The sequence below is a fragment of the Myotis davidii genome, unplaced genomic scaffold (genome assembly GCF_000327345.1).
Source record: "Myotis davidii unplaced genomic scaffold, ASM32734v1 scaffold161, whole genome shotgun sequence".
In the NCBI taxonomy this organism is placed as follows: Eukaryota; Metazoa; Chordata; class Mammalia; order Chiroptera; family Vespertilionidae; genus Myotis; species Myotis davidii.
This window is the reverse complement of record NW_006291567.1, coordinates 288,826-301,322: the sequence shown is the minus strand read 5'-3', so window position 1 is coordinate 301,322 and position 12,497 is coordinate 288,826. Positions and strand designations below refer to the sequence as shown.

The window sequence follows — 12,497 nt, the reverse complement described above, 5'->3', positions numbered from 1 at the left end:
AGGAGCACTTTCAAGAGTCCAGGGAGAAATAGTGGTGCATAGACTGAAGGAGTGGCAGTGGAGGAGAGGACAGGCATGATTGGAGGAATCTTTACTAAATCCACAGGACTTTCTGATGGATCAGATTGGTAGTGGGGGGGTGTGGGAAGGGAAGGGAGGACTAAAAGGATTGGAGATACAAATCTGTTACATCGAGTATATATTGGTTATAATTAAGATAGGGAGCATAGAGAAATTAGTAATGAGTAGAGTGAGAAGGCAGCTGAGAATGAGAACTTCGAAGAACTTCAATACTAAATGACTAACTAGAAGGAAAAAAGGGGGCTCCTAGAGGTTTAGCACACACAGCAAGTAAGTAGCCTAAACTCACAACTATTATGTTCTGCTGGCTAATCTATATTTGGATTAAAAGCATCACTTTGGATTTGAAAGATGTTAACAGCTAAAACAAATTACCTGTGTTAGCCAAGAATTGCTAACTAGTCCCATAAAAATATATAAGAGAGCTTAAACTGGTGTTGTTTTGAAGCTTGCAAAGTATATCTTCAAATGTTTCCTTCACAGAGAGGTGGGAAGGAAGCCCTGCAATGTGAAAGTTGAATGCAATCTCAGAATTTTCCTGTTGCTGTGAAAGGGACTAGAGAGATCAAGTAGTAGTAATTATAATACTGAAGTCCTCAAATTGGAGTGCAGGAAGTATTTGTGAGGTGTGTGGCAGGGGGACAAGGAATACTGAAAGAAAACTGATAAAGATGTTACATCTGCTGGAACAATTTTTAGTTGGTGGTTTTGGGAATTTTTTTTTTTATTGATTTCAGAGAGAGGAAAGGAGAAGGAGAGAGAAATGGAAACATCAGTGATGAGAGATTGTTTGGCTGCCTCCGGCACACCCCACACTGGGGTTTGAGCCTGCAACTCGGCATGTGCCCTGACTGGGAATCAAACCATGACCTCCTGGTTCATGGGTCAAAGCTCAACTACTGAGCCACACACCTGGCAGACTGGGAAATAGTTTCAATATTAAAAACAAACACGGAGATCATTAATAGAATGCAATGCTTGCATTCATTTTGAAGATAAACTATAATTCCCCCCAATTCCAAACTTGTAAGTGGTAACCCCTACACTAGTTTCTTGGAAATACCCATTCACTTCCTGCTGGTATTAGGGAGACTGTGAAGGAAAGACAGAGATGCACTGCAAGATTACCTTTCAATTCTATACAAGGATTCAAAGAGGCCAGTGTATCCAGGGAACATTCTGGGATTTTTAATCACTCAAGAAGTGATTAAAGGCCATATGGATTTGAAGATAAAGTAAATATGAAGTAAATACTGCCAATTGATGAAACTTTCCAATGTATTTTTGAATGACTTTGTTAACTTTCCCACACTTATTGATAGAAATATGAAAACACAGAGAAAATACTGCTTGTAGGGAGATCAGTGTATTTCATAAAATATTTCTGTTCCCCATCCATATGAAATATACATGAATCCATGAAGCAACTTTTTAAAAAAACACATACTCTTGACTTACCTTTCCAAATGATCCCTGCCCTAATACTTTTAAAAGTTCAAATTGGGAAGGATCTGCCTTTTCATGTCCTTCCTTTACATGATGTGTGATTGCAATTTCTTTGATACTGCCTTCTTCCTGTTGATGCAAAAATAAAGGGAAAAAACAGAGTCAGAACTACTTCTTCCAGGCATAAATCAAGCAATATAACTTTAGCAAGTCATATTAGAAATCCTCACATTAACATACACAAACCACCTTTACTGATCCACCAAGTAAACAGAAAACATACTAGTATGCCAAGCAAATATTACTTTCAAGTTAAATGTCAGGGACAAATACCAGCCTACCACATTTTTTTCTTTTCTTCTTTTTGCCTACAATAATATTTTTTGTAGTGCATACAAATTATTAGTAGAATTTAAATGTGTTACACATAGACAATTATTTTTATTATTATCATATTCCATATAAATGTTTGAGATCAATCAACATTTTCTGAGACATTCACAGAATATTGGCAATACATATAGGGAATTACAAAGATTTCTTAAAAAGATATAGCAGGGTATCCTAATGTGGTAGCTTTTGAAACGAGCAGTAAAAGGAAAATAAGCTCTCCCTAGCTGGTTTGGCTCAGTGGATAGAGCATAGGTCAGAGGACTGACGGTCACTGGTTTGATTCTGGTCAAGGGCATGTACCTCAGTTGCATGTACCTTGGTACCAGGGATGGGGCACATGCAGGAGGCAACCAATTGATATGTCTCTCTCACACTGATGTTTCCCTCTGTCTTTCCCCCTCCCTTCCATTGTCTCTGAAAATCAATGGAAAAATGTCCTTGGGTGAGAATTATAAAAGGAGTGAGAGAGAGAGAGAGAGAGAGCGAGAGAGAGCGCTTCTGTAAGAGGACAAAAAAAGAATCCAGGCCCACCATTTTACCCTGTAAGTCAGAAGCTGTATTTTGTGGACTGTCCTATTACTTAGGCAGCTTAATCATTTTAGACTCTCTCAAAACTTTGGCAACAATAATAAAACAATCCCCTAATAGGGTGTAGTCCTTTGTCATTTCACATGCATTATTTCCTTTCATTCTCACAACAATCCTGTGCAGTAGGCATTAGAGGAGAATCTAGCATCAGCTGACTCTATGATTCGACCGCCTTTCCTGGGCACTTTTCTCCAAATGAGACCAATGTATAAGGGCCTGAGAATGATAGCTGCTCATAGCTACATTAGGAAAGAGGAAAGCAAGTTTAAAAAAACTTTAAAAAAACAAACAACCCCACCCCAATGTATATGTGCAATTGATTAAGATTTAGATTAAAATCCAGCAAATGTTTATTAAAAGTACCTACCATGTATCAAGCCCAGGTTAGATGCTTTTTCACCATGTATGTATGTATGTATGTATATATGCATGTTGATTTCAGAGAGGAAGGGAGAGGGGGAGAGAAAGAGATAGAAACATCAATGATAAGAGAAAACCATGGATTGGCTGCCCCTTGCATGCCACCTACTGGGGATCGAGCCCACAATCTGGGCATGTGCACTTGACCAGAATCAAACACGGGACCCTTCAGTCCGCAGGTTGACACTCTATCCACTGAGCTAAACCGGCTAGGGCGCTTTTCCACCTTTTATCTAACATTTATGCTTCACGACAAATCTTTGACTACATATCAGTGTTAGAGAGAAGTGACGATAACACAGTGGAGTACTCCCCAGAGCAAGCAAAAACATTTCAGAATTCTCTACTGATTCCCTCAATTCACCACTAGAAAACAGAGATTTTTAAAAGGCAAAATGATTTGAATACTGTACAGTCTGAAGTTTAAAAAGATTAAGTAAAGATCACAAGCCAGTAACTGACAGACTTAGGGCTCAATTCCAGATCTTCTGACCTCTAATGACTCTAAAACAAAGCTCTTAGCATTACAACCACGCTGAGACTCTCAGAGGCTCTTGGTGGTTCCCCACCAAGACCAGTGACAGTAACAAACTAACTTACTCCCCTCGTCTTTGTAACTGGTATGTATCTCTTGGGTCAGTTAGCTAAACGATTAGAGAAGTAGTCTCTGAACTTTTGGTAGCACATCCTTATTAGTAATAACAATTTAGCATATACCCAATATTTGTATACTTGTTAGCTTATAAATTATATACATGTACTTTTTGTAGTATTAAATTATATACATTATACATGGAAATGAAACTATAAAGAAGTTTTCTTCTTTATTTTCTGTACCCCAAAGTACTGTTACTTCACACTTTGAAGATTAGTAGATTAGTCTAGAAACCAAGTTCATGGATTGGATTCTAGCATGTGTCAGTTAGCTTCCTATGGGAAAAAAACAACAACTATCTGTTCAAGAGTCTAACAGGAATCCAATGTCCTTAAGTCATGAGGCTGTGAAGAACTATACTATGTAATGTTCTCTGTTTTACCACTGTTCTTTATTGCGTAAATGGGATGTGACTTATTAGGCTGTAATATTTTATCATCTTATATTTCACAGCAAATACCTACAATTGTCTGTCACAAATAAAGATGCAACACAGGCAGGAAAGGATCACTAAAATAGAAAAGTTTTGTATTTTGTTGTAGGCATACAGGATTAAGCCTTACTCTCATAGTGTAGGCTATGATCAGGCTATGGATCTCAAAATAAATAGCAGTTACTATTCAAGAAAGATTTCATCTTATGTCTACCCTTCCTTTCTTCTGTCAAAAAGTTACTAAAAACAGTCTCCCTTTGATTCCTTCATTCAATAAACATATACTAGAACACATACAATGTATCAAGCATGGTAATGGGAATACTTTTCTTTTTTTTTCTATTTCCAATATCATCCAGGTCTAATCCTTTATCATCTTCCCTGTAGAAAACTGAAATTAGCTTGGTTATTCAACATGCCCCTTTCTGCCACTGCCAATAAAATTCATCCTCCTGACAAATTCATTTTCTAAAAGTAGACATATGACCAGACGACTCAAAAACTCCTCCAAATTTTCTCTAATTAAATGCATTGCTTCACTTTGGCATTTGAGGCCCTCTACAATATGGCCTCAACCTTCTCTTCCGGTATTATTCCCAACATTCCCTTACATGTAGCCTGCCAACCTGGGTTATTTTCTGTTCCCTATTTTTCTTAATCAAAAGTAATACATACATGCACGTGACAAACCAGTGACAGAATAGCTTATGATAAAAAGAAAGTCTCTCCTTATCTCCAAACGTAGCTTTTTAAAAAAATTAGTCCTTTCAGCACTTACATTAGTTCTTAATTTGTTAACTTAAGACAATGCCTACTAATTTAAAAATAAGAAAGATGGACTAACTTATATTATGCCCCTTCCTTCCATTATCTTCCTCCCTGCTGTTTGATAATTATATTACTTTTACATAAACCTCTTGTCTTTTCTATCAGTTTTTTTTATAGAATCCTAATTCTTTACTTTGTAAAAGGAAGCTAATAGTGCCCATAATTCTCTGGAATTCCTCCCCCCCGCCCCACATGCTGCTAGCTGTATTTTTACATTTTTATTAACATTAAGACAATTAACATTCTCTCCTGTAACCACAACCAAATCCTTCATGCTTTCTCTACAGCCTGATTCTAAAAACTGAAAGTTTATACAACAGCATCCATATTTTCATGACAATATATTGGTCAAACACAGGCTAGGAAGTATATTAAATTTCCTTTTACACATGGACCTATAATAGTGACTTCCAGAATAATAATCCAAGGGGACTTAAAAATAACAACACTTCTTCAAATATTTAAATTCATGATACACTTCAACTTTGGTTTCACTAGATTTCTTGTAATTTTCTATTTTTCCTGTTTCTAACAGCCCCAAATCATTCTTGTGTGGAGGGAGACATTAATTTGATCATTATTCTTAATCTTTTCTTAGCCCTTAACCATACTTTTCATTCTTCTGAGAGCCCTCTCTTCCCCGCCCCCTCCCGCCCCAGTGGGATGGGTTGTTTTCTAGCTCGTGCTGCACAGCTATTATCTTGGGATATCTCTTTCCTGGTTGAATCCACTATTTTTAGTTTCCATGTCTTTCTCTTTCTTGGATTACTCCCTTGTAACTTCCTAAGAAAGGTGATGTGGAAGAAAATTTTCTGAACCTTGAACATCTGAAAATGTCTTTATTTTGTTTTCACGTTTGCATAGTTTGGCGTGGTACCAAATTCTAGAATAAAAACAACCTTGCCTCAGAATGTCAACGCCATTGGTCCATTGCCTTCTAGCAACTAGGGATGCTGCTGAGACGGGTGAGCCTGATATAAACATTTTGGTAGGTGACTTGGTTGTTCTTTCCAGAAACTTTAAGATTTTTCTCTGTCCTTATACTTCTGAAATGCCACACTAGTGAGATACCGGTAAATACGGGTCTTTTTTCCTTCAGAATGCTAAATGCTTGGTGAACCTTTATAATCAAAAGACCTGAATTCCTTAACTCTGGGGAACGCGAACATTTCTTTGATAATTTCCTACCATCCAGGGTTTCTCTCTTCGCAGCTCCTTTATTAATTGGAAATTATATGTTTGGAATTGAATCCTTTATGTCACTTATCTTTTTCCTCCTATTACCTGTCTCTATTTTTCTGACTTTATTTTCTTACCCTTATACTGAACTTTGTATTCTGGCAAATTTTATGTTTAAATAAATAAAGTACTCCTTTTCTTAATGTTTCTTTTTTAAAAAATAGCACCTTCCTCCACTTCCTACCATATCCCCCCACCCAAAGTGAATGCAATCATTCCAAATCTCTGTGAGGATACAAACTGGAATTTTAAAAATCCTTTTCTAAATTGGGGCTCAGAAAGTACAAAAAATGTTCTTGGGAGTGGAGGAAAAAGACAATGCCTATGGCTCAAGTTCCAAAAAACGTGTCACTGTTTTATCCTCAATACATTTTTCTGTTCCTTCCAAGTTCAATTTTTACTAAGCACATCAGCAAACTATAATTCTATCTACTTTTATGTATATGTGAAGTCATAGTAGCATAATAGGTAAAATATCCGTGGTGACCAGATTGTGCTTAATATCACCAATTTTTCAAGTTATGGAACCCGAAGAATTTTATTTTATATTTACTTTTTTTTAAAACCATAAGTATTTTAGAAATGAATCTGAGGTTCAACTAGGACATATTACTAATGCTTGGGCAACCTTGTACAACAGGCAGAAAAGCAACAATGTGATGTTCCACTAGCTCATACCTGTAAATCCAAGGACATGGATGCAGAAACAAATCTCCAATTTCTGAAGGCATTGATAACCCAAGGGCAGACTTACATTTGCATATGACAAACTTATCTTACTAAATTACCTGTTATTGACATACACCTGTCACACGAAAATACAGAACTACAGTCTGACAGTTTGTAAAATTGTGTTTTTGCCTTTAAGTACTCAATGAAACCACTATAATTTTATGGAAAAAGAATTTTGTCAATGAAATTGAGCAAAGATAGCCCTAACCAGTTTGACTCAGTGGATAGAGCGTCAGCCTGCGGACTGAAGGGTCCCAGGTTCGATTCCGGTCAAGGGCATGTACCCTGGTTGTGGGCACATCCCCAGGAGGGGGTGTGCAGGAAGCAGCTGATTGATGTTTCTCTCTCATAGGTGTTTCTAACTGTCTATCCCTCTCCCTTCTTCTCTGTAAAAAAAAATCAATAAAATATATTTTAAAAAGAGAAACTGAGCAAAGATATTAAGTTATATCCATTATAATTACCCTGTGAGGTTCACGTATTTTTACATTCTCCAGCACAACTATATTTTAAGTGATACATGTTGACCAATGTCACCCCAATAAATTTAAAAAATTCAAATAAATGACACATGTATACCTGCCCATTCATTACCATAAAAACTTTATTTTACGTATTTAAAAATTATAATCAATTACATACTTTTATATGTAAAAAGTTTGTTTTTTGATAAGTAAAAGTCTAGCTATAGGCAATATTGTGAGGCTGGCAGCTGGTTTATATCATAAAAATGTATCACTTGTCTGTACTCCCATCACTTTCAACATTTGCCACCCAGAGACTGCGTTCAATACCCTCAAGCTATGAATTAGAATCCACCCATTTAAACATTTATTTATTGAGTACCTAATACATGCCAGACATTCTTCTAGGTGCCTGAGCTATACAATAAATGAAAAAGACTAAAATCTCTGGCATTTGTGGGGGAAATATTATCGTCATAAATTATCATTATTCATGTTAGAACATGATACATACGATAGAAAAAATATATTATGTTGGGTAACAGGGACCAGAAGCGCAAGGGTGGTAAGGGGGGGGGTTGCAATTTTAAATAAAGGCACCAGGGCAGGCTTTATTTGAACAGGTACTGTTGGAGCAAAGACTTGAAGGAGGTGAGGGAGTCAACCACCTGGGGAAAGAACATTTCAGGCAAAGGGACAAGACAGTGCAAGGGCCAGTGTGGGAGTACACATGGAGATAAGTGTCTCTGGAACAGAGAGCACATGAAGAAGAGGAAGAGAAGAACAGGTCCGAGAGGGGATTAAGGCTTAAGTGGCTCTCATACTTTTGCTTCTTTTTGATTGCCTGGTCCCAATGAAACTGTTTCTGTTCTATGCCATATTATCTTAGGCCCATTCCTTTTTGTTAGAAGGCAATTCAGATTATGGGCCAGATACTATGCTAGCTGTTAGAGATACTAAAATAAAGAAGAGTATCTGCCCTCTAGAAATTTACCTAGGGTTTCAAAGATTTATTCCTGGATAGATACCTGCTGAGACATGGTCCCTCACAGAGAGTCAATTCAATTAAAAATACATAATTTTAGAAATTCTGTGAAGAATGTCATTTTAGACATCACAGAAAAGTGGCAGAAGAAAATTCATGGATAGGCAAATCTTTTGGTGTTCTTCTAGTCACATAGAAAGCCACCTTGTTTGTTTCCTAGGACCAACAAAAGGTCTGTAAGTTCCCTCTTAAATGATCTTTAAGGTCCACCCTTTAAAGGAAAAACAAAATTTTTTTCATGCTGAGAGAGAAAAAATACGATTTTGTTCTTAAAATGTAAAGAAGATTACAGAAAAACAAAACAAATCAATGCTGTTTATTTGAGTTATAGAAAATCTAATGGTGGAACATGCTAATATTAAGAAAACAAACTGGGTGATATTAATTGATTTTAAAGAATGATTCAACATTTGGCATTATGCCCTGCCTTGTATACAGAATTTCCTTTTTCCTCCACTCCCTTGAGTCAGGAAGTGTGTTCTTAAGGCATTTGTATTTTCTAAATTGTTTTGAATGTCAGAAAATATTGTTGAAGTTTGAAGTAAAATATTTAAACAGTACTTGGTAAAAGCCAATAAATATTTTCTAATGATGGATATGTAACCATTTTTTGGCTTAACATAAAGACCTTACAAATGAAAAATGTACACTTTATTTACCTCTTAAAAGTAATTCAAAATTAAAATATCACTCTCTACACAGATACCTATAGTATCATAATGTAGTGTTTCATTTTAAAAAGATACACTAATTTTCTAGATGATCAAGATACATAAAAATTATTTGGCTGTAACACATAATTAAGCTGGCTATACAAGCCATGGTGATAAACCACATTTTAATTTATTCTAGATTATAATTTGACCAAATCCTATTTACTTGACTTGTAATGGATGATAAATACACTCAGCATTTTTCATTTAACCAAAGTCTTAAAAGATTCTTCCAAGCCAGCTTCTTGTTTCCATGTTTGAGAAAACAGCATTGCTGGTTTTCCAGAGTAACATTCTTAATCACTGCCACAAAAAGCACAGTTTTCTCCCAATCGAGAATCCCAATCAACAAATTTAAGTAATTCTTTTTACAGAACAGCAGGATAGCACAATTCTTACAGCAAAATATCTCACAAGATTTTAGATTAAATATAGTGCAAATTACCATTCACTAAGCACATTTTAACAAAGTAATGCTTTGAAAACTGCCTATTCTAAGTTAGATAAAATGACTTGCTTAAAGTTACTTCAACATAGTTGATAAAAACCCTCAAATTTTAAAAGGAATGAATGTCAACAAAAATCTGATTTTAAGTTCAACGGTTTAATATATTCTCCTACCCCCCAAAATTTGCTTATATTTTAGTAGTCTCTTAAATATTAGTAATTTTGTTCATGCCTGATTTAATATTGAGAGTTATAGTCATCTGTTTTACTATACCAAACTACAAACATTAGAAGATAAAAGTTATTCCAACTCTAAAAGACCAATGTAAAAATAAGTTTACAAAACATACAGACTTGGAAATGTATAAAACTCACAAATGGCTTACTTTTAATAAACAGAAAAATAACCCTTTGAAAGTTCTATAAAAACTGGTTTCGAATTTTGAAAAGCTTCTTAAAAGAACATATAAAGTAATTGTTTAATTAGTATAATTATATTTAGCACCAATTAAAACATTTTAGTCTTTAGTGAAGTTGAATAAAGCTTACCTGTATAGAGCGAACACGAAAAGACAAAAATTTAAACATGGCTATGAAACCATGATGGTGATACAAGAATTTCTGACCGTAAACTTAAGTTAGAAAGGGAAGGCCAAGCCCCTGCAAAGTTTTCTCCTACTAGCTGTTCCGGCAATTAGAAAATTTCCTGTCAGGCGGGTCCTGAAATGCCAGAAAAAGAGGCCTGACAATTTTCCTGTGGTAAAAGAAAGGAGAAACAAATGGCAAGGGCACTAATGTAGCTGATAGGTAGAGAGGCCAGAACAGGAAACCAAAACAGATTTGCTGATAGCAAAATCCTGTTGAAAAGTTATTTACTCCTGGTTCCCAGCAATCCAGTGAATTTTCACAGTCAGTGAAATGAACATTATTTTATTTCTGAATCCTGAGAAATGCCAGTATTTCTTAAGTATGTGACTCTAAAAGCAACTGAAACTAGTCAGCACTATTAAAGTAATGTCTTTGATGTATATGTGAAATTTAACCCTTTGTAATGTTCATACACACAATCCAAAGGATAGTCGCAAGACTATTTTAAGGTTATATATAGACAGGTCTTGGGTGTTCCCTGTCATTGAGGAAGAGTTTCATAACTATGGGGAAGAAAATGACCACATGCAAAAGAAACTTTTTGATTGTGATGTAAGGACAAATTCTTTCCGTCTTAAGTGCAAGTAAATGACATTTAAATTTACATTGGTTATGAACATCAATTATCAACCAGGTTAAAGATTTCAATGCCCATAGCTAAAACTCACATTCCTAGTTGATAAAAACGAAATTAAAAAGTCCAACTCCCTAGGTTATTACTGAGCAAACAGAACACTTACTGAAGAAGCCAAAGTGAAAGAGGGGTGAAGCTCCCAGACAATGTTTTACTGCATCCTCTAATAGCTTTTAGAAGTTCATCTAAAGTATTTTTGCTTTGGAAAATGTTTTTTTAAAGTATGCCAATATTCAGAACAGTATAAAGATAGCAGCATTTAAACAAAACCAAAGGACAGAAGCATGAAGAGCTGTGAGAAAAAGTGCTACTTATCAAACATTTAGTCTATGTGTAACCAACAAAACACTCAAACATTAATTTACACTGCCAATACAAATTTAATAAAATCACTAAATTCTCAAAACCTGAAGGGCTTCTAAAAAACCCCAGAACAATGAGCTGGCTCTGTGGATGAAGAAACTATAGTCGAGGTAGACACGTAAATTTCATGATGAAGCTATATCTACAACGGGAGCTTAGTGCTACAGGTACCACATGAAAGGCCAGGGGCTCCCTTCCTGCTGTATCAAATTTTTATGGCAATGTTCTATAAATATTTCTGCTATATCAAATTTTCTAAATGTTCTATAAATGACCTAATGTAAGATGAAGAATAAAAAATTTTGCTCAAGTACAAAAAGAAATCCTATGTAACTAAATACATTAGAATCAACTGGGACCCAAATAAATATCCAAAATAAAACTTTGAATTCTGCCTGAGAAACTGTACACTCTCTTGATTAAAAATGCATACCTAAATTTCTTAGCATTTAGAAAGTTTTCCATCAGAACAAGAACCTTCCCATTTTCCAAAAGGAATTACTTAAGGCTCCTTACAATGCTGCAAAAGGGCAGTAAGGCTAGAAATGTCAAGAAGAAGCAAACATCATGGTTATTGTACAACAGATTAAGATGTTCAAAACAAAATAGAAGTTCCTCTGTATGGATCAGTCATCAACTTTATTCAAGTAATACTTAAGAACAGAAGCAACGAAATAACCTTTTTGGAATTTAAAGGATTAATCTAAATTGACTTTAATGACTACTGATGCTCAGGTTAACAAGTTACATTTTGCTGTGCATTGTGCTGTTTAATATTAGCACTATGAAAATGAAGCAATATTTCAGATACCAAAATCTGACCTAAGTCTCCCTTAATTAAAATAGCGTAGTGCTGCTATATAATACTTTAGAAAAAATAGATTTCACCTACTGCCTTATTTTTTTTAAGGTTTATTGATTTTAGATGGAGGAAGAGGGAGACGGAGAGAGAGAGACATTGGTTGTCTCTCATATGTGCCCCAACTGGGACCAAACCCAAGACCTAGGGATGTGTCCTAACTGGGATCAAACCCATGACCTTTTGATTTAGAGGATGATGCTCCAACCAATTGAGCCATATGGGCCAGGGCTCATTGCCTTATTTTAAAAAATAGTAAATCTTTGGTTAAATGATCATGTGAAGTTAAACATTATATTTTGTCAAGTTACTCACCAAATCATAGGAAAACAAAAGTAACAAACAGGACAGTAAATGATGGTACTTATCCACTGACATAAATTAATAGAGCTATAACTTGTTACTGAAAAGAAGGAAGTTTCTGTTATTGCATAATGAAAGGGCAATCTACAGAGATAACCAAAATACAAAAATGTGGCATATTAGAGAAAGACTCATAGATACAGATC

The 12,497-nt window shown here is 35.4% G+C and overlaps 1 protein-coding gene across 6 annotated transcripts in view; it reads right to left on the bottom strand.

The window, feature by feature from the left end:
- Positions 1-12,497, bottom strand: part of RPS6KA3 (ribosomal protein S6 kinase, 90kDa, polypeptide 3) — a 93,608-nt gene that overhangs the window by 59,420 nt on the left and 21,691 nt on the right. For 5 of the 6 annotated variants that reach the window (XM_015564867.1, XM_006765111.2, XM_006765113.2 and 2 more), the window contains one exon: positions 1,540-1,656. In XM_015564867.1, coding sequence (XP_015420353.1) covers positions 1,540-1,656 — 117 coding nt within the window. Of the gene's footprint in view, positions 1-1,539; positions 1,657-10,033; positions 10,239-12,497 lie in introns of all 6 variants that reach the window. The other variant, XM_006765114.2, reaches the window with a different exon arrangement.